At 37.0% G+C, this 23,413-nt stretch overlaps 1 protein-coding gene across 2 annotated transcripts in view; it reads right to left on the bottom strand.

Moving 5' to 3' along the window:
- Positions 1-6,271: 6,271 nt before the first annotated feature.
- LOC149084455 (endosome/lysosome-associated apoptosis and autophagy regulator family member 2-like) overlaps positions 6,272-23,413 on the bottom strand; it is a 59,255-nt gene continuing 42,113 nt past the window's right edge. Inside the window, exons 15-22 of one of the 2 annotated variants that reach the window (XR_016192978.1) lie at positions 21,173-21,276; positions 19,101-19,177; positions 17,839-17,884; positions 15,480-15,666; positions 14,921-15,135; positions 12,990-13,176; positions 11,928-12,056; positions 6,272-9,499 (exon numbers count right to left, since the gene is read on the bottom strand). Coding sequence is in view for 1 of the 2 variants with exons in the window: in XM_089234857.1 (XP_089090983.1) it covers positions 9,410-9,499; positions 12,990-13,176; positions 14,921-15,135; positions 15,480-15,666; positions 17,839-17,884; positions 19,101-19,177; positions 21,173-21,276 (906 nt within the window). In the remaining variant the exon portion in view is untranslated. The remainder of the gene's footprint in view (positions 9,500-11,927; positions 12,057-12,989; positions 13,177-14,920; positions 15,136-15,479; positions 15,667-17,838; positions 17,885-19,100; positions 19,178-21,172; positions 21,277-23,413) is intronic. The other variant, XM_089234857.1, reaches the window with a different exon arrangement.

Raw genomic sequence — 23,413 nt, 5'->3', positions numbered from 1 at the left:
TGCAATGAATTACGTTTTATGCTGTATTGCAGTGCACTGTATTTTGGTGCACTGCTATTGTAGTGCATCGCGTGCTGTATTGCTTATTATGGTGCATTGCTTATTGTGTGTGTCATACATCGCGTATTGCGCATTGTGGTGCATCGCGTGCTGCATTGCTTATAATAATGCTGTGCGTATTGCGTATCGTGCTATATCGTTTATTGTGGGGCATTGCTGATTCAGCATAATAAGCAGTAGGCACGACATTATAATAAGCAATACGGCACACGAAGTACTAAAATACGTAATGCATAAAAATACGCAATACGCCACAATCAGTGATGCACCACAATACGCAATACACCACAATCAGTGATGCACCACAATACGCAATACACCACAATCAGTGATGCACCACAATACGCAATACACCACAATCAGTGATGCACCACAATACGCAATACAGCAAAAAACGTAATATACCACAATACGCAATACAACACAAAACGTAATATACCACAATACGCAATACAGCACAAAACGTAATATACCACAATACGCAACAATACGAAATGCACCACAATACGCAATACGTACTGCGTTATAATAAGCAATAAAGCATGCACTACAACATGTAATGCATAACTACGCAAAACACACCACAATAAGCAATACAGCTCAATACGCAATTCAGCACTATACATCGCAATAAGCTCCACAATAACCACTGAAATACGATAAGAAAGCGATGCACTGTAATCAGCGATGCACAACTATTTGCAGTGCACCACAATATGCAATACAGCCCAATACCCAATGCATCACAATACGCAATAAGCACTGCATTGCAATGAGAAATACAGCAAGTGATGCACTATAATGCATAACTATACGCAACGCACCACAATCAGCAATGCACCCCAATAAACGATATAGCACGATACGCAATACGAACTGTATTATAATAAGCAATACAGCATGCTATGCACCACAATGCGCAATACACGATAACACACAATAAACAACGCACCATAATAAGCAATGCATTAGAATAAGCAATGCATTAGAATAAGCAATGCATTAGAATAAGCAATGCATTAGAATAAGCAATACAGCCCGCGATGCACTACAATACGCAATGCACCTAAAAATAGCAGTGCATCCCTATTTACAGTGCAACCTACTATGTTTTAGGACTTGGTAAAAGGTCGATTTGTTTACTTATATTTGTTACAGACAACTAACTGTTTGCAGTGACGTCTAATGAGTCTTTATATGCCAAGACATTAACAAAAGCTAAGAGATAGAAGTGTATTGGGCTTTTACTATGTTTTAGGCATTGGTAAAAAGTCGATTTGTTTACTTATATTTGTTACAGATTTCAAATTGTTTGCAGTGACATCTATTGAGTCTTTATCACCTGAAATGTCGTCATTGATCATATTTGCTTGAGAAAATACTGCAAATTAAGCTAAGAAATACGGAATATCTGAGTGACCATACATCCCGTATTTTCCGGGACGGTCCCCGTTTTCTTCGTTTTTCTGGCCGTTTCGACTTTGTGTCCCGGTTTTTCTCGTTTTTTAGATGACGCCTTGGATTTTTATTCTTCAATTGAAATTATTTTTCAGCTCATAAATTATATTATGATAACTACAACTATAAATAAGAACATTAATCTTCCACATTTGTCTTGAACGTTTTATTTCGTGGAATTCGTTTTAATCCACTGAATTTGCAGTAACGCTTCGTTTCCCGTCATTGCGATTTTTCCGTAATTTCAGCAATATTTGGCAACTTTGTGCCTTTTTGGCGGCATTGTTGGCGTTAATTGGCAATGTTCCGTATTTTCCCGTATTTGGAATCCCAATTTCTCTCGAGGAAATATGGTCATCCTAGGAATATTGCCAATTATCGTCAAAGTTAATGATAGAAGTAAGCATATTTGCCAACTCGTGCTAAAATCATAGAGAAGTCGCCAATCTCTGAAAATGAAGCTCGCTTCAATTTGCAGTGAATTAAAATAAAAAAAGATATGAAAAAAATGTGAGATGATTTTTATTGTTTGTGGTCTTGATATAATTTCTGAGTTTGAAACATACATTCATTGATTTGATGAATAAAATTAAGAATTAAAAGTAAAGTTGGCTTCGCTGAAAATACGTGATAAACCGTCAGATTCTTTTCAAAAAATTCGGAACAGCCAGAAAAACAGAGAAGACCGGGACTGCGCACGGAAGTACAGAATGTATGGTCACCCAACATATGGCTCTTATTATGTCACAGCTTGCTATAATATAACGGAATCAGCCAACTCCACACTAGAAATATATATTTAGTGCGGTGTTGAGTCTGCCCCCCCCCCCCCTCCCCCGCACATTGTAAATACATTAACGAATATGACACATCCCTCACGATTTTTTATTTCGGTAATGTTTCGAGATTAATTTGCACGTGCGTGGTTTAACTATATATTATATAATATAAAATCACAAACTCGAAAAGGGCCTGCTTCTATGCAACAGAAATCGGTTACGTTTTTTGGTGAAGACTTCATTTAACTCTTGAATATATATGGGGAACTGTTTGACTCATAGGGGCCAAATTATGTGCATGTTCATACACAATATATACGGTCCTTCTGCAGGACTCCTAGATTGGGATAGTTGGCGGGCCCCAAAACCAGCTTTTTCACGGGGGCCCTTCTATGGTTAATTTATAGTGTGAGAAATCAAAACGTTGTAAGAATCGTTCCGGACACTGTCAGTCCGAATTTTAAAATTCGTCAGTAAGCTGGTGGTTTGACATGTACATGTCGCTTTTCATAGCACTCTGATAAGGTGAGACGAAATAAACAAGATATGTTGTGAAGAGAAAAGGGGGGGAGTGGCCACCACAGGTGGCAGAGCCCCTCAGTAATTAAATTAAATCAAAATGCCGCTGATGCTGCTATCTGTTGACGAAAATTAAAACCCGGGTTCAATAGCTGTGAAGAAGTTTGATTTAATATCAGACATTTATGAGACCTTGGGCCATAACTAGTTCTGGGGTAACCGGGGCACTGCCCCGAGCCGAATGGTTTACGGAAAATTCACCAACATTAATTCACTGCTAGGAACATTCAACGACCAGCTCGACGAAAAATTCACGGACAACAATTCACTGACAACAGTTCGTCACGGAGCTACTGAGTCCGTGAGAGAGTGAGCGGGCGAACCAGCGAGCGAGTGACTTAGGGCCGTATTCACCGACATGGTTTAAACTATAGTCACAATTTTTGCATAAGAGATCAATCTAGATTGGTTAAAAACATGAATTCAACCAATCCGTGACGATCTCTCATCAAAAAATTGTGATAATAGTTTAAACCATGTCGGTGAATACCGCCCTGAGTGGGTGAGTGGGCGAGTGACTGAATGAGTGACGAGTGAACGGGCGAGTTTGTGGGTGAATGGGTGGGAGAGCAAGCTACTGAGTCCATGAGTGGGTGAGTGAGGTGCGAGTGAATGGGTAATGAGTGAGAAGCGGATCGCTCGATCAATCCCGCACTCACCCATTCATTCGCTCCCTCACTCTCACACGGACTCAGTAGCTCGCTCGACACGTACCCATTCACTTGTTTCCCCCCTCCCTCAACCGCTCAAGGACTCAGTAGCTCGCTCACCACACCACTCACTATTTCACTCGCTCACGGACTCAGTAGATCGCTCGGTCACTCCCTCACTCACTCACCCACTCACGGACTCAGTAGCTCGCTCGCTCACTCCCTCACTCACTCACCCACTCACGGACTCAGTAGTTCGCTCGCTCACTCACTCGCTTGCCCACTCATTGTTCCAATCTCTCACACACCCGCTCACGGACTCAGTAGCTCACTCACCCACCCACTCGCCCACTCACGGACTCAGTAGCTCACTAACCTCCCCAGTCGGTCACTCGCCCACTCACTCACACGCTCACTCACTCGTTCCCTCACCGGAGGCGCCGACGTGAAGAAAAGGTTGGAGGGGCTGAAAATTAGAAGAGTTGATCCACTTGTATGGCCACTACCCGGCTGAAAATTGCTGATCGTCCCGTATATACGGGCCTCAAGCGCGTACGCAGGAGGAGGGTAGTGCATTGAGTTGTTTTTTCAGTAATAATTATTGAGGGGGGGGGGGGTCTCAGCCCCCTTTATAAAATTTATTGGGGTGGGGACTCGAATCGCCTCATCCCCTAGGTTCCGGTGCTTCCTTCACCACTGCTCACTCATTCGCTCACCCACTCACTTAGTATCACGCTCATTCACTCCATCACTGTTTCCCTCGCTCGCTCACGGACTGGGTAACTTCGTGTTGAACTGTTGTCGGTGAATTTTCCTAGCATGGAATTGCATAGCAATTGAATTTTCCGGACACAGATCCGAATGGGGGGCCTGAAAAAGATGTATACTTATTTTGCATAATTTTTCTATTTTAAGGGGCCCACAAGAAAATATCTACCGGGGCCTTTACAAGGTACGCTACGGCTCTGATGAGAACTATTTGTGTATGAGCAGCCATCTAGCGATGAATTCATGAACTTGCAGATGAATTTCTAAATATCAAAATGACGATAGGTTCTTTGTTTTGGACGTCTCCTTGTGCACTGAAGAAATAACTGAACTTGCTATTCAGTTCAGTTTGTGGGCTGTGCTCGTAGGGAACAGTACTGAATGAAAATTTCTGCTGTCGTCTGCTTTATTCTAGGCTCTTTGTTTTGGACGCTTCCTTATGGCCCGAAAAACCACTGAGCTATAAGTAAAGCTTTCCTTCTCAGTGCGAAAAACGAACTGAACTTGCCATTCAGTCCGGTTTATGGGCTTCACTCGGAGAGAACAATACTAAATGAGCGTTTCTGCTTCTCGATAGTAATTTCGTTATCACCGCTTGAGACGTCTTTAATTTCTAACCTAGATGGCAGAACTTCCAGTATGAATCAGACCGTGGAAATACTAGTTTAGAGGCAGCACGAGCTAGAGATAAAAAAGGGACACCCCTCAGGGTTGGTCAAGTAGTCCTGTCACAATTAAAGTGTGGACTCAGAAAAATGAGAAATACATTTAAATTTTTTCGAGAATTTCCTACGCAGGGGGTGCTTAGGGCCGTCAAACAATTATTGCAAACAGATTTTGTTCATTTCTTTGCAAAAAAAAGGCAGAGCTGGATTCGGACGGTGTATTCGGTTCAATGGTCTTTGTAGGTCGTTATATTTGATTAAAAATAATGTGGGATTAATAGGAAGCGAACATTTTAGTGACTTATATCGGTCGTTATAACTATATCCTCTAGAAATAGCGGCTATCTTTATCAAGTCAACCTCAGTTATAACCTGCGTCGATTGCAATAGGAAATGTTAGCTGGGTTTGCTTGAAATTGCTTATACTCGTAAGAGATTGCATGAGGCTTGCGTATTTGATATCCCCAAGATGAGGAAGACCTAGTCTAGGGTTAAGTTTTATATCTTTGATCCGGATATGTTCGAATGCTGCAGATCTCTTGAAATAATTCCACTGCGCTCATTTTTGAATTCCACAATATTGTCGAGCTTACAGCGGCTATCAATCATTTCAATTTTTATGCATATCCGAAGTCACTGCTCTAGTATTTGGAATAGGGTGAACAAGGGATCACAAACTAACAACCCACAGTTTTGAAAACAACTTTCGAATAATTTCAGTTTTGTATAAGGGCAGAAAATAAATTGTTTAGCACAAATCACTCCAGATATTAACCACTTCCCATACAAGCTTTTGCCAACAAATTTGGATTATCCCTATCCGACGAATTCACGATATATAAAGCTGGTAACCTCGTCCTAACCTAACCGCACGTAAGAAAAGGGAAGGGGGATATTAATACACAAAAGGAAAGGGGGAAATAATACACAAAAGGAAAAAGTATAATAGATAAGAGAATTTTTTAGTCTCTTTCAGGCATATAGTGCAAAGATACATTATGTGTGTGGAGAAAAAAATCATTAACAGGAGTATAAAAAAGAGGGATTGAAAAAAGCAACTTCAGTTGATAGGGTTACCATAAAGCTTCTCGCTGGTGAAGAGAGAGAGGAAAGAAAACAGAGAACTTGTTTTGAATTTATTCCACTGGCATTTGGACGCAATTACATCTGTGATCGTAAAGGGGTTAAATGAAGTATGAGATATCTATGTGTTTGTGCATTGTGGCATGTGATTAATCAAATGGCTTCGGTTATCACATTCAAACACGCCGTGGAATCCAGTCAAATAATTTACAGACAAACAAAAAAAGTCTTGATTTATACATATAATTTTTTTAATTTTTCATATTCATATATATACACAGTACACTTAGCAGTTTGGGAAAGTGAGATGGGGAGCGCAAAATAAAAGCTGTGATGGTACAATAACAACAAATCTTTGGTCCACAATGAATTTTTTTTTAAACTTATTTACATATTTGTGAATATCTCTGGGTGGGAATTATAAAATTATTCATTATAGAGTGGTTATTATACATATATATGCACGGTATAATATATATTTGCTTTAATTGCAGCATGGTAAATTTTCATTTTTTTGTGCAACAGCATCAAAGCTTTGATTTCTTTTAAAGCACTATCTGACTAGATGGACACTCACCCCTACGCTAGTATTCCGAGAATTACATTGCATAAAATAACATAAAAGATAATAAAATAAATTATGACAAAAAGATACTAGTGATAAAATAATAGAGAAGCGCAAACAGACATAAAAGGAGGAAGAATAAGTTTTTCAAACTCCATGTAAAATATTAATTTCACTCATAATCATGTAATGAATGGTAATGTCTGGGGAATCGTAATGCGTATTCAATGTTGAATCAGAGGCAATTACAGACATGCCTAACACTCTGAACATCTGTAGTGTTGTAAAGATAAGGAACTTTCACGAGTAATGATGCACATGCTTGATGTAGGCCAAATGGCTATTGTAAAATCAGACTTATTGCTATGAGCCTGGATGGAACCAGGCTGTTTGAATGAACAATTGCAAAATTTCCAATTAGCTGCTCATTACATTAAGCCTAAAAATATCAGGCTGATGAGAAAATGCTAGTTAGTTTCCCAATTAACCAGGTCCATTGCTAAATGCCCAGTCTTTTTATAATGTCAGTTTTACCTAGAAAGACTGCTGCTTCATCATTGCAAATGTACCAGTTCACACTACAACTAGGATATTAAACTATTTAAACAAAAAATCAGTTGGAATTCAGCCTTATCAACCTTATTCAGCCTTTCATATTCCTTCACATCTGGCAAAAAGATACAAGGAACCAGATATTCAGACTAAGCTGAGCAATAAGAGGTACTAGTATTACTCAAATATACAAGAAATTCATAAACATTCTCCTTTGGACTTTCTAAATGATTGGTGCATGCAGGATTTTTTTTTCTCATGACTTTTTTTATGAGGAGAGTCAGAGAGCTGCCATCAAATTTTATCTTGAAATGAGAAATTCTAGACTGTAAACTCATAATTATATGGGAGGTAGTCTTTTAGTCTTTTCATTAATTCTTAAATTTTCAATCTGGAATTTCTCGTTTTGAGACAATATTTGATGGCATCTTTCTCACAATATAAATGACGGTAGCTTTCCATGGAACGGAAAACCACTCAAGTATTGTAACGGATAAATGACATTTCATAGTATAAAATGTCAATGCTCTCTAGATAGCACAGCAAGCCAAAACCACAAAAAACCTAGTCTTAGAACTTTTTGAATGAAAATTCTATCTGTATAAATTCATTATCTACTGGAGGGAAATATATGTATGCTAGTTCAGTGGTTTTCAACTTGGGGCTATATGTAGGGCTGCATCTGAGGGGGCGGGCAGGAGCATCTGATGCCCAGGATACCAGATCAAGAGGGGCACTGAGTTTACTGTTTTTTCATTAAAAACTACAGGGGGAGAGAGAGAGGGGGGTGCCAAAATGGACACAGGTGGCAGAATAAATTTTCATTTCTAGTGGCTGTCCTGGGATATTCTGAGGGAGCCCCGAGCCATGACAAGTGCTCAAGAGCATTCATTGAATGTATGCTGGTTCAGTGGGAGGCTCAATCTCTTCCCAGGTCATGGAGGTATTCCAAAGGGGCCATGGGTGAAACTCAAATAAGAGAGGGAACCGCAGAGAAATTGTAAGAAAAATATACATATGAAGAAATAAAGTTTTCAAATGAAATATAGTGGGGGGGGGGGGGAGTATGATTACTTCTAGAACCCAGAAAAGCTGTTCAGAGAACCAGGGTCACCTTAATGCATACCTGATCTATACCATGTTCACAGGGGAACCTACATGATGAAATCTGGTATCAAAATCTACTACTATGATTTTTGAGAGAAGTTATGGTTTTAGTAGCAGTTATTCCTAAATACATAAATGCAGTGTGTGTGTGAATCCCGCTTACAACATTTTCCAACAAAGTCATCATAAAAAAAAACATTTTAAGCAGAAAAATTCTTTAAACGGGAAATCTTGAGTGTTAGAAAGAGTTAGGGTCGAAAAATAAGCCACAGCCAGCTGGAAAATGTTCTAAATGGAAACGTTATAAGTGGGAATCATGGGCTGCATAGCCGAATGGGATAATATGCATGTAGGCTGTTACTTTCAGCTAAGATGGAGCAGCAGAATGTCAATTTTTCTGGAGTGGGGAGGGGGGCATGATGTTGAAAGAGTATTGCATAGAACCTTCATAAAAGGGAAGCTCACTGAATTTTAGCTCAGCAACCCAGAGACCAACCTTATATTTCTTCACTGTAAATTTCCCCCCAAAAAAATCAATTCAGTAAGTAGAAAGTAAGTCCATGTTAGTGATGTGTATAAATGTATCTTGATGTTCATTGTATACCATGTAATTAGCATGTTAAACATGACATTCATCACAATATTCTCCTTCAGGCTACAACTAATCACTGGAATTGAGTGTGTAAATAATAAATTTCAATCTCTTTTTGATTTTCATAATAGCAAATTAAAAAGATATATTTGATAGAAGATTTAAATCAAATATATAAATTTTCATTCATTATTGCTTCGCTTTCTGAAACTATGAAAACTAAATACAATTGTGAAGTGGGGGGAAGGATTTGATGCATACATAAAATTCATTATAAGCTATAATACATCAATGTCTAGAAAATTATTAGCTTTCTCTCTCTCTAAACATATACATAAGTATCACTTTGAATAATCACAATTAGTTTTGAATGCACAGCAAGAATTAGCGATAAATTCTTTAAAAAAAATCTCTAAAGCACATTTATATAATATTATATACAAATGAAATTATTTTTCATACACGAGGAAGTCCAATATAAGAGTTTCCATGGAATGTAATGTAAACAGACATACAATTTGTCACGATTCGCTAGGAACAGAGACTGTTTTCTATGTAGCAGTGCCTGTTTTATCCTTGGTAAGGTTTTCGCTATCTGAATGGCCATCTTCATCAACGTATATCGTTCTATAAAGCTTGCTCTGGAATTTTTAAAAAGAAAATTAGTGCTGTTCAATTCAACAGTGATTCAGGAAATTTTATAGCGATTACTGGGATTATATTAAAAATAATTTTTTACAGAGAAATCAGATTGAATTATTTCAGCTTATCATATTAGTACTCACTAAAAACAATCACATATTGTTTTGATAATGAATTTTTTATTATGAAAATTACTCAGATTAACATAAATCAGTGACAAACTATATAATATCTAGGTACTTTATTATGCTGCAAGAGATTTTTATCTCGACATTTATTATCATGAAAAAAAGAGAAAAAAATATGCATACGTAAAAATAATCTAACGATCCAGAGCTAGTGGCTTTCAGTAAAATAAGAAATTATGAAAAAAAAAAAAGAGAAGAAAGAGAATATTCACACGACATGATGAAATTTTCATGTAAGTATAGCAATGATAGTGAAAATTTATGCATTTTTTTCAACAAAAAAAAACTTCACCTGAATTTAAGTAACTTAACCTGAAAAAAAGTGATAATATAATGATCATTTCATAATGATATCATGAGTAGGTAAAATAGCTTGAAAATACCTTAACTACAACAACAGAACACAGCCTTGGCGTGTCACTAAAAAGTGATATCTGCCATAAATGGGTGGGTTGGGATTTCATTATTTCCATGAAAGTATTTAAAGGGAAAATATTAAAAATACATACATGCTCGAAATATTACAGATATATATATTTAGATTGCATGGGCACAAAATACCACACATATTAGCTTAAAAATACTCTCAAATCAGTTGAAAATCGCAGGTAGCACAGCTATGTACCCCATCAAAAATATACAAACTAACACTTTATTAATTCTTTTCTCCATCCAAATTTCTTCTGCCAATGAGTGCAATCTTTCGGAAAGAACTACATTTCAAAACCATTGTTACATTTTCTTCAGTTGGCTAAAATATGTACTGAGTGAAAAGAAACCATTCCGACAAAATTCATTGAAAACCGAACAAAGACTGTTCAAAGAACTTTATTTCTCAAGAGAATAATCCATAGAAAACTTGATCTAAGATAATCTCCTAAAATATTATCATTAACGATTAAAATGCTTTTCTCATAAAACGTTTAATACTTTTTCCCCAGCATTTCATCCAATCACGAAAATTCTTGTTTTCTTCCCCCCCATCATGGACAAAATCTACTCACAGTATCACCGGATCACTACTTAATCTTGAAGAAACATGATCATAACTCTGTAGTACAGATTCCCTTTGAAAAGAAGTTTCCTTCCCCCTCCCCCCCAGGCCATGCCCCAATATTACTGTCAAAATAAAAATAAGGACTCCTGAATAGGACTGTTTATCTCGCAGGTGTCTGATTAAGATTTTACCTCAAGAAATTTTTTTCCTGATTAATCGTTGTTTCTCCTTTATTGGGTCTTTTATGTCAGCCAGTAGAATCTTTCCCAATATGCATTTGGGCCAAATTAAGAGAAATTTAATACAGCACCATGCATAGGCGGAGATAGACTTGAAAATCTGGGGGGGGGGGCAAGGTCATTATTGCTGGGGGGGGCACGATGATGATGATGTCATTTGACATATACATATATACATTATATCAGTCGGCTCCAGTATGCCCCCCCCCCCGTATCTCCGCCCACGGCACCATGGGGTTTTAAATATAGCTCTTTTTGAATACTCACGCTCATTTTGAGCAGCATCAATAAACTTTGCCATCCTATTCATGTTAAGCAACCAAAATACAGTGAATCCTGTATGAAAAGGAACATTAAGAGACTGAAAAAAATATTCCATTTTAAACAGAATTCCGTTTTATAAAGGTATAAATTATCACAAGCATTAATCATCAAACAGATTATATTTTGATTCCGTACGGGACAGATTTCTGTCCCATACAGGTGTCCGTCTTAGATTTCACTGTAAATTGAGGTAGGGGAAATGGAAATTAATTCATAAAATGCTATTACTAGGCATGTTTAGGATACGGATTTGACTGATATTTTTAAGCTATTTTGCCAAATAATCGTATCATTATGAAACATTCTTTCCAGGTGTTAAATTATGATAAGTTTTTGTTCTATAATATATATTTATTTATTTATTTATTTATTTGTTTATTTATTATTTAGATTAATTTCCACTATCATTACTTGCGACACAAAAAATTTCAAAATCATTATTGGATGGGAATAATAAAAATAACAGTGTCATATCTTCATAAAACAGGATGTATACAAATAAGTGAGGTTGTGACTGGGCATATCAAAAAATTAACATTCAACATACATTTAACTAAAGACGACTATTTCTTCTACAGAAAATAAAAGGAATAACAAGGAAGCATGCTGACAAGACTGGAAAAAATATTTGGTTTAAAATTCATTAAAACTAGCATTATCATTTTAGGTGCATACATACATTCGTTTTATTTAATGAGGACGGTGTCTCTTTATTTGCATGCTATGGGCCCCCAATAAGCTGTCCTCAGTTAGAGCTGGGGGTCCATGCACCCTCCAAACCCTCAGTTTCTGGTTCCCATTTATATACCTGAGAGAAAAGGGAAAAAAAGAAAAATAATTTGATCAAAAAAAAAAGGTAATTTTTTTTTTTTAAATCATGCGTTATATTGCATGCGTATATTTTCAAATTTACTGTGTTGTACTGCAACTATCGTTTAAGTACTCGCATGCTTTATATAACCATTATAGCCAAAAAATTATAGTTCTTGGTATTTTTATAACTGGCATTTTCACATTATTAGGCATGCAAAAATGCTAAATTATAGTAAGAATTAATTAATTTAACCTTTTTAAGAATCAAACTTTTGCGAACATAAAATCTAATTGGATCAACATTGATAACTTCCAATTATTATGCATTATTTTCAAATATGTAGCTGGATAGACTATGTGGCATCCAGTGCCATTTGCTTACGGTAGTATAGCTTGATGCTTGTTATACTCTTACTCTTGATATCAAGTAAGAGTTATCAAGTAAGAATTAACTCTTATATTATCAAATAAGTTGACATAATACTAACATGCCCACCAGATTTAAAGGAGTCAATTTTTAAATTACACAAATATTAATTCACAAATCCCATAATTTAGATCAAGCATTTCAATATATTAATTTTTCTGTTTAATTATTTTCTGCATATGAACAAAAAATTATAGGCTCTACAAGCAATATCTGTCATTATTTCTTATTAAAAAAAAAATTAGTGGAATGAAAAAGTAAAAATTAAACAAAGTGACAATACTGATGTGGGTGCATGCTGGATTGAATTTAAAAAGAAAAGATCACAGGAAAAGACTGACATAAGCATGTACTCGATAAAAAAATTCACTTGTTCTATAATACTATTGAGATATGCAGCAATTAAAAACTCTTTTTATCATCAAAGATTAAAATTAGAATTTTTTTTTTTTATAAATCAATGGAAAATTCTAACAAACGAAAAACCAAGAAAGGCATTACCTTGCTGTTTCCAACCCTGATAGTTCTAAATTTTCCAAATATGCCTCTTCCTTTGTTAGCATTGCTGAACGAAACACTATCAAAATGTTCCTCCTCGTCATCATCAATTGCACAGCTTTCTGCAGCAGGAAGCTCAGTTTCTTTGGCTGTACTGGATTGCACTAACTTGATATATTTGAATTCCAGTCTGTGAGGAACAAGTAAAGATAAAGAAATGTAATTTATGAAACTGCAAATAGGGAATTTTCATGCTGAGCTTGTCATTAATAATGCATAGTGACAATGCTTTTATATTAAGACACGTTGATATTTTTTTCATTACCTCACCTAAAAAAATATAATTTTTTAATCATTACAGAATTACATTTATAAGCTGAAATCTGTGTTAGCCAAAATGAGATTTCCCATAAGTTTCTATGGAAAATTGTTTGATTCGTTCCAGGTACTACTAAACCACACATACACCTCGTCCACATCCCTCTGCAGAACTACTAAAGAATTGGTGCATGTTGGAATCTGCATGTCTGTGTTGTGAACCCAAGGCTCAATCAGATGTATAAGAAACGAGAACCTGAAGACATTTTCATTTAACACTGAATACACAATCAGTAGGAATTTGTTGGTGTCCATCTATGTGATGTGGTCAGTTCTATTTGCTGTCTTACACATGAAAATGAAGGAGATAAGCTCCTAGAATGTCCAGACAGTTCAGTTTGATGTTAAGAATCTCCCCGCGTGCAGTAAACATTTTAGTAATCTTTTTCTTTAGTATGTTTTCTTCTAGCCTAATACTATATTTTGCGTGAAATGATTCAAGAACATAGTGAAAGACAAAGATATGTTTTAAAGATAAACGTTATGGAGCTACACACAGATACATCTGGAAGGTGATTTAGAGGCAGATAAAAATTAATTGGGTTCAAATGGACAATTCTCCGATGATTTGGGGAAAATTTCATCTCACAATGTGGCTGACTGTGTTAGATTAGCACATGCGTTCATGTCACCAAAAATCTACGTTAACTGAAAAATTCATAAGCTGAAGCGGTTGTTAGCCAAGGTATCACTGTACTTCATCTGCATAATATAATACTGTATAGGTATTATACAAGGCCGTAGCGGGGGAAATTTGGGGGTCTGGTCCCCCCCCCCCAAAAAATGTGAGAAAATTATTTTAAAAAAAAGGAAAAAGATGGCCAAATCTATTGTTCTATCACTTTGGTTCCCCCCCAAAATGGAAGTGGTCCCCTTCGGAACAAAATTTCTGGCTACGGGGATCTGGGTATATACCCTATGATAATTTTACTATATATTTTTCCATACAAAGGTTTTTAACAGCTGACTGATACAAGATATATTTTTGGAAAGAGGGGAAATTCAACTGCCCCTGCGGGGAATCGAACCGGCGTCCTTTCACTTTCCGGGCGAACACTCTGGACCCCCAGACTACAGAGGCAACGAATATCTCAATCTTTCCTTCTAGCTCGTGTGCACTGAATGGGAATGTACATGGCCTAACTCAGGCCAAAGCTCACAATTGCTGACAATGGCACCAGATAGCAACTTATCCGACGATGATGTCACTTGCCGCTATCCATACAAAGGTTTTTAACAGCTGGCTGATGAGAAGATATTTCCTTTTGTATGGATAGCGGAGTGACATCCTCCTCATATATTTTTCCCAATTTACCAAAAAAGAACTTGAAAAAAATAAAATTTTTAACACAGTTTAGAAACGTTAAAAGAAGGCTTTTCAGTGCACCCTATGAATCTTGATAATGCAACAAAATAGCAATTGTAATATTACTTTACATCAGGCAGTTAAGAGATTATGGCATTAGTCTTCGACTGTGTATAGATCTAGGTACAAATTTTAGTTCTAGCATGGGCATTTATCTGCAAAACTTTTATGGTCAAATCACATAACTTACTTCCTGTTCTTTTTCCAGCAGTAAACCAGCATCACCACCAGCAAGAAACTCATCCCAACACCAACACCTATAAGAATTTGCATCTCACGTGGAATTGAAGTACATGGAACAGTTCTTTTGAATACATCTTCATTTGATCCATTTGGTGGTATACAACCTTGAGGGGAAATGTAGTGCAGAGTTTGCTCTCCTCTGAGACATTCTCCTCTGACAACCTAGAATCATTTGAACAATATATTTGACTACAGCTTGCAGGTCACAAACTGGAATGACTTGTAGTGTGCACTTATACCTTTTTGAACAAATTTTGTAATTCGGGTTAAATCTATTTACATACTGCATTTGCATAAGCAAAGATAGACTTGATTGGCTTGGGGGGGGGGGTTTACAATGGTGATGATATAAAAGCTGGGGGAGGGGAAGATGATTATGTCAATTCATACATATGCATATACATTAGATCAGTCGGCTCTGTCATTGATGCTCTGGGAAAGGGGGATGCGGCTCACATGCATTTGGTCTGCAAGTTACACCCGAGTGAGATAAATATCATCCTTACCATATAATCACTTTCTGTGCAGACTCTACATGCTAGTCTTGTGCGCCAAAGAAAATGGAAGTTGCATCCATCACAAGTACCATCTGAACAAGACAAAGGTGCAGTGATTACACCATTCCCTTCTTCACTGTCATCACACCTCAGAGTGATTGTAGTACCCCTACCTTCCATACATGCCTGGGTTTTTCTATGATGAAAAAACAAAGATAAAAAATCGCAGTCATTTCATAACACAGTTGACGCTATTTGTAATGAATGAGTTATCATTATAATAAAATGGTTACACTAAGTCTACATTTTTTTTTTCTATTCATCCTGTGTCATTTTTTTCATCCAATATAAAGGCCTACAAAGACCAATGCGATACAATGTTGGAAATTGGTTCTGTTCTGCCTCTTTTTTGCAAAGATATGCACTAAATCACTGTTTATTTTTCAAAACTACGTTTGGCCTTCACCCTTGATATTAGATAATTCATTATATAATAGGTGCATGCATGTAATTATTACAATTTTATTATTGTTTTCTAATCTGATGCGTTTTCACTGCATCTTAACTGCTTGCTAAAAAATTATAGCAAAAATGAATACAGTGAAACATCTCTACAACGATACTCAATGGATAGGATGGACCATGAACGTTTAGTACACCGCCAATCGACTGCTTTTACAAGGGGACACCAGTATCAATTGGTGAGGGACAATGCAAGGTTATGGTTTCGCAGGGAATTTTTCTCTAATAGGGTTGTTCATAAATGGAATAGCTTACCCCCGGAGGTAGTAAATTGTAACACAATTGACACGTTTAAAAAGAAATACGATAAACATGTTGGGGTAAATCGAAAAGCTATCCATTCTTAGAATAAGACAACCATAAGTATTCTTTATGGGCGTTGTATAATATTTTATCTTGTGTATATATTGTTTATAATTTTTGTTATTTGCATTTTTAATTGGGTTCCTGTATTTTTGAAATATATGACATCCATATTTTTATGGGCATCTTTTTCTCAGCCACCTCGTTGGGCATTTTGCCTGTTGTGGCATTGTTTTTGTATTTGTATTACGATAAATCCCTCTATAAAAATATTTTTAGGAAATTTTAAAACTGCTACTATTAAAAAGGTGTAAGTTCCAAATTTACTCAATAAGTCTTAGACACTACATATTATACGTACCCTTTACTGTGTGTTTTCTAAATATAAGGTTACCAACCATCCTCCTTTTCGATGTCATTTCAAGCATCCTCCTATGTTTCCGAAAATTTGCCTTTTTGTCCTGCTTTTCAGGTTCCCAGAATTATTTTTCATTTTTTGGAGAAACAACTTTGAAACATTAATTTCTTCATTGATATGAGTGTTTTTGTGTTTCCCCCCCCCCCCTCCCCTGCATTTATCAGTAGCCATGAAATTTCCCAGAAGTTTTTTTGTGTTTCTGCTTTTTTTTTTATCAGTTCCATCTTAGAGTTGGGAAAAACTAATGTTGTGGCCTGTTTTATTGGTAGGAATAGTGATGACATTTATTGGGAAAATTGGGATAAGTGACATCACTCAGTCTTTGGATCTGGTAACTCTACTTTTAACAGATGTGTCAGATCCAAGTGTGTGTTAGTAGGTGCTGCCATCCAACTTTCAAGCAAATAGCTAACCAAGAAAAATGTGTTCTATATTTAATTTTTTTTCAAATCCAGCAATTAATGTATATTGTAAAATGAAATCGCTAAATTTTGCTAGTTTATAACAAAGAGTGTGTGTGTTACATTATAATTATAATGCAATATTATTGTACAGATAATTTTTAATGATACATATTAAATGTATTGTAAATTTTCTTGGCCTTTGTAGGTACCAATTCAGAGAGAGACCTCAAGCAACCTTTCTTTCTGGGGGTTTCTAAAAAGACAATTGACTAAAATTTTGTACATTTGCTCCTGTTGCACCTTAATGTCAACGCTTCTCGACTTCGCTTCGCTTCTTGCTGACTCCCTGGGTAATTTTTTGCAGGCCATTGTTCCTCTGTCCTTGGAAAAGCTTGGCTTTGGGAAGTTTAAAAAAAATAGCACGCTTTTTTTTAGATATGAAGGCACTGCAGGACAAAGAAAAAAGTTCCAACCATGAAATTTTGCATAAAAGCTTTGACGTGGCTTAAAATTGGAAGGAAAAAATTATTATTATAATTTATTCCACCAGCAAGGTCCTTTTAAAGCGTAAAGGCATCTATTTGCCTCTGTTATTTTCACATGTTTATTCTTTCACAGGCTAATGCCAGACTTCATTTTGCTTTTCGTACCAACAGAGTTCAACTGAATACAAATTTATCCTAGTATAATTACTGTATAATATTCAGAAAAATGAACTTACTCAGTAGAAGAATAAAAGAAATGTATATCAGACTGCCCTTCAGCACCTGTGAAAATATTACATAATATTTAGATATGAATCAGCAAAGATATGGGATCAAATACAGCATGCAGTTGAATGATCATCTCACTCATAACTCTGACATCATAAATATGTTAAGGCCAATACACACTACTCCGACATACACCTAAATGCACAGAGGCAGATTTATAGTTTTGCCACCCTTCTCCCATTTTAGTAAACTTTTCCTGACCAGTGATTTATTAAATTTTCCATCCTTGGATACAGCCTGCTTAGCCCTTGCTCCTGTAAATTCAGCTTTGAGTCACTCGTTTAATGACTCGCATGCTTGCACACTTCTACATCACTTTTCTTGGTCATTCATTGACCTTGTCATCTGTTTCCTAGGTGGTTCTTTTAGTCATTCACATGCTTGCACACTGCTTTGGTCACTCAAATGCTTGCAAACTCTACAGTTCATTCACCAATGTGATCTCGTGTTCTCAAGGTCATTTCTTTGGCTGTTCAATGACCTCGTTCCTCCCTCCCTAGGTTACTCTTTTTGGTTCACTCACATGCTTATAAACACTTTAAGTCACTCTTTTGTTCACTCGCTGTCCCGATCTATTTCTCACTTGGTCATTTACATGCTTGCACATTCTTCTAGTCAATCATATGCTTTCAAACTCTTGGTCACTCACTGACCTAGTTCCATGCTCTCTAGGCCATTTTTTTTGCCCTTCACATGTTTGCACATTGTTTTTGCCTAGGTCACTCGCTGACCTGTCTCCTGCTCTTTAGGTTGATCGTTTGGTCACTCATATGCTTGAACACTTTCTAGGTCACTTATTTGGTTACTGACTGAGATAGTCCCTCACTCAGAGGCAGATTTATAGTTTTATCGCCTGCAGGCAAAAAAAAAAATTACCCTTCTCCTATTCCACTAGTTTTGCTTGATTTGCTTGATCCATTCTTCAAATTTGCCACCCCTCTGAACTTGCCGCTCTGGGTTATAGCCTACTAAGCTCCCCCTGTAAATATGCTTCTGCATACACAACACATGCTTGCATGCACCAATTCATTAGCGTCATTAGCAAATCACAGAGCAATGTTTGCAAAGTGCTGTTTGCAAAGTGTACTGTTCAGTAGTAGTAGTTAAGGGTTCATAATACTCATAAACCGGAACAGGAAACCTATCACAGAACTAGATAGCGGCATATTAGGGAAATTTATCAGTGTTAAGAACCAAGTTTGCTACTTACTTTGAATGAATTCATCAACTATTTTCAAGTTGTTCAATTCATGTTTTGTAGTGATTCCGACCAAACTATCGCCGAGGCTGTGGAAGAGAAGAAAAGCGAATATTGATTGTAAGCAAGGCCTTTACTTCTAGAGACAAATAACTACAGTTGCAGTATCATTTTATAAGATTTTCAATCGACCAGTCCTCTGATCCCAAACAATGTGTCATTTCTTTGAATGTCTCTCACATATACATTTACAAGCTTTCAGTTTCATGAGCCAATATTGTTCAAGTCTGACCTGGTTCATAAAAATGAGCGTTGACTGTATCTTGTATACGTTTTAAAGCAGTAGTTCCCAAATACTTTTAGTCATGGACTCCCCCCCCCCCCAAAAAAAAAAATCTGCCTGCCATGGACTCCCACTTTTATTCATGGAACCCTGGAAATCATGGTGTCTGTAATAGACCCCCCCCCCACCCAATTAATAGCATCAGGAACTACATCTGCTATATGTAGAAGCCATCTGTCAGCGAAAATGTTCTCAAATAATGGAGGAAATTCCATCCAGTGCCAGTAAATGTAATGCAATAACAATGTAATCTACTGGACTGCGAAAGAAATGAAAATAATTCATACGCCTATCAAGAGATGTCTTCACAAGTACAATTTTTGTCAAAAGCCATAATAATATTACCACTGCAGTTTAACAACATTGCAGCAGTGCTTTTGCCTATTTAATTTGATTAAAACTTTACTTTTTAAGTTATTTTAATTTTTCTTTATAATTCTACAATCAGGGTCCAGGAACTACAATTGGGAACCACTGTTTTAAAGCATTTATATAAGCCATCTACTACAATTCAGGTAGTCACTAACTGAATGTAAAAAAAAAAATGTTTTATAGCAAAATATTTCAAAATAATTTTAATGGAGAAAAAATTATTTTGCTTAAAATTATTTTAAAGCAGTAGTTTACAAATTCTTTTAGTTGGGAACGCTCGCCCACCCACTGAAATCTCTGTGCCTGCCATGGATTTCATGCTCTGAATGCATCATTTTCAAGATTTCTTAACTTGTTTTACAATGCATTGAAAATTCATAACATTGATGTATTCGGGTATCATTACACATGGTTTACAGAAAATTCACTGACCATGCAATTAATTCACTGCTAAGAGAATTCACCGGCAACCAGTTCGACATTAGTCAGTGAGGAAATGACAGAGTGAGTGAATCAGTAAATGATACAGTAGTTAGAGTGAGTGGCAGAGTGGTTAGTGTTGGTGAGTGAGCAAACTAGGGAGTGAGCAACATAGTTAGTGGGTGACCTAGTGAATGAGTGTCATGGTCAGAAACAACCCAGTTGTAGACTGAGGGTTCTATACTGAGTGAGCAAGTGACCCAATGAGTGACTTGGTAAGTGTGTGACCTGGTGATTGAGTGCATGTGACAGATTGAGCTGCCTAGTCAGGGAATAATTCTGGGCCACCCTGACTAGGTCGCTCTACCAAGCCACTCACTCACTTGGTGAGTGAGAGTGAGTGACAGAGTGAGCAACCTAGTGAGTTGATGATAGAATGAAAGACCTAGTGAGTGAGTGACCTAGAAACCATGTGAGTGACCAGCCTACTGAGAGATCGAGTGACAGTGAGTGGCCTATGAAGTAAGTCAATTACCCGATGAACAATGAGTGATCTAGGGAGTAAGTGAGCACCTTAGTGCACAAGTGATTGAATGAGCTACCTATTGACTGACTGAATGACCTTGTGAATGAGTGAACGAGCTCTATAGTGACAGGCAGATTTCACTCATTCATTCCCTCACTTGCTCACTTGATCATTTATTCACTCGTTCATTCACTCACTTGCTCACGCGATCATTTATTCACTCTTTCATTCACTCATTTGCTCACGTGATTATTTATTCTCTCACTCAATTGCATATTCACTCACTGACTAGTTCACTTGTTCACTCAATCATTCATTCACTCATATCAAACTGATGTCTGTGAATTTTCCCAGTGATGGATTTTCCATTCTGTGAATTGTTGGTCGGTGAATTTTCCGTACATGGTTAAATATAGTTATTACCTCACAGACTGTGTGATTAATGGTATTCCTCCATTCTGTGATGGCACAATGGTAGCTCTGCAGACAAAAGAGTTCACTTGCTCTTCCTGCTGTGGATCAAGAGACTGTGGAGGGGAAAAAAAAAGAAATAGCATTTTCAAAGATTATTTTTGATATTCTTAAACATTACAAAACATGTTTGTGATGCCTTTTCAACTTCGAGGTGCAGATGCAAGCCAATCTCAAATTTGAAAGTTTCTCACCAGAGAGTAGGCAAACCTACAACACGATATTTGCATAGCATGAAAATTCAAGCATTTTACCATCTTCACTTCAAGATATGGATGGTAGATGGCAGCAGCAGCAGCAAGGTTAAGAAACAAGCTCTGCTCTGCCAACATATATATGTTGGGGGGATACACATGCATTCCGGCACATATCAGGTTAGTTAGAAACTCCATAAAGGAATGTGTACAAAGTGCATGAGTGGTTAAGAAAGTAGTGCATGATATCATCGTATGCAGTTTTTATTAAAGACTACAAAATTGCTTTAGGTTATATATTATATTAAATGCTAATAAAATAATATAAACTATTTAATTCACAATACAGATATAAGCAATGAGATTTCAATGCACTTAGTGAGATTATTCCACATGCAGGGCCATTTTAAGAGTATCATGGGCCCCCGGACCAATTGATTTTTTTGAGGCCCTACCAAACAACTTCTCGAAAATTTCAACCAGATCTCATTTTTGTGAGGTCCCTCTTTTTGCTTGAGGCCCCTGGGCCATGCCCGGGTGGGCCCCATGTCTTAAGACGGCACTGTCCACACATACAAGTTGTAGTCTGTGCATGAAAGTTAAGGCTGGTCATCTACTGGAAACTATAATGAGCAAAAAGAAGTCGCGTATATGTCTAAGACTTGTTTTTGCATGTGGTAGCTTCCAGTGAACAACCGACTTGAGACAGAATTCTTGCTGGCAATAAAAATTGTGCCAAATTATGAAGAAATGTTTCATTTGGTGGGTGCTACATAACGATTGAATTTGCTACATAGCAAGTATTCATTTGGTAATATAGTGAAACCCTTATGTAACAATTTTCAAGGGGTGTGGGGAAGCATATCATTTCAGATGGAATACGCTTTACTTAAAGGGAGATGCTTATGATGCTCTTAAGAAGGCCCTGGATATGTTATATCAACAACTACTTTTTTTGTACCCAGAACTGGCACGAAAAGTCTAAATACATCAATGCCATGTGTACAGGGTGTTCTGTTAATGGGCCGACATACTCAGAGGGTTGTTAATAGACATCAAAAGGAACAAAAATTGTAATGAAACAGGATGTCGTAAACCATGTTGAGTCCAGAGGAGACGAAAGATGAATGTCAGTTGATTGCTGAATGTGCTCATGGGTTAGCTCACCATATCTGCCGTAAGCAGTGTCGCAAAATGCACGGAGTAGGATCGCGCACTGCAGACAGTGTAAATTAGCACTTTTACAGTAGTAAGCATGTGTAGCAGTTAGATTGGACGTGCAGGACCCGTTGCTTCACCTCCACATTCACAGGATCTTAATCCGTGTGACTTTTTCCTATGGGGGTCACCTTAAATCACTCGTTTATGCAACGCCTGTGAACACACTGGAGGATCTCATAACATGGATTGCAGTCGCTGCAGCAGACATCAAAAGCATACCTGGTACCTTTGAGAACACATCCGGGAATCATTTTTACGTCGTTGTAGACTGTGCAATGATGTCAGCGGCCGCCACTTCCAACAACTCTTCTAATAATTAATCAAATAAATCTCTTTACAGTTATTGTTCTACTTTTTTGTCGCTCCAGCGTGAAGTCAAAACCTGTGTGCGTTTTTTGCGATTTTAACCCTTTCAACGTGGTTTGCAGCACCATGTTTCTTTGCAATTTTTGTTCCTCTTGATGTCTACTAACAACCCTCCGAGTTTGTTGGTCCATTAACAGAACACCCTGTATAAGGGCAAAAACAGCCATAAATAGTAGTATTATGCAATGCCTAGTGACAAAATGTACCAAGATATTGCTACTTGTGAATGTTTTTGCATTTTTCTACCTAGCACACAACATGAATCACCCATGTTTCTAACAGTGTCTCATGCCCTCCCTTTTCATTTGTATAATTTAAGGTTTTTGCATTCACATGAACAAATTAGCTGTGACTTACGCCTCATCCTTACTGTTGTGAAATAATCATCAATAAGAATGTTATCATTTTAAAA

Source organism: Pholcus phalangioides, unplaced genomic scaffold (assembly GCF_987345545.1).
Source record: "Pholcus phalangioides strain wild (caught in Gottingen) unplaced genomic scaffold, Ppha-v1.0 ptg000008l_1, whole genome shotgun sequence".
In the NCBI taxonomy this organism is placed as follows: domain Eukaryota; kingdom Metazoa; phylum Arthropoda; class Arachnida; order Araneae; family Pholcidae; genus Pholcus; species Pholcus phalangioides.
The sequence above is the reverse complement of the archived record's forward strand: the minus strand, read 5'-3'. Positions and strand labels throughout refer to the sequence as shown.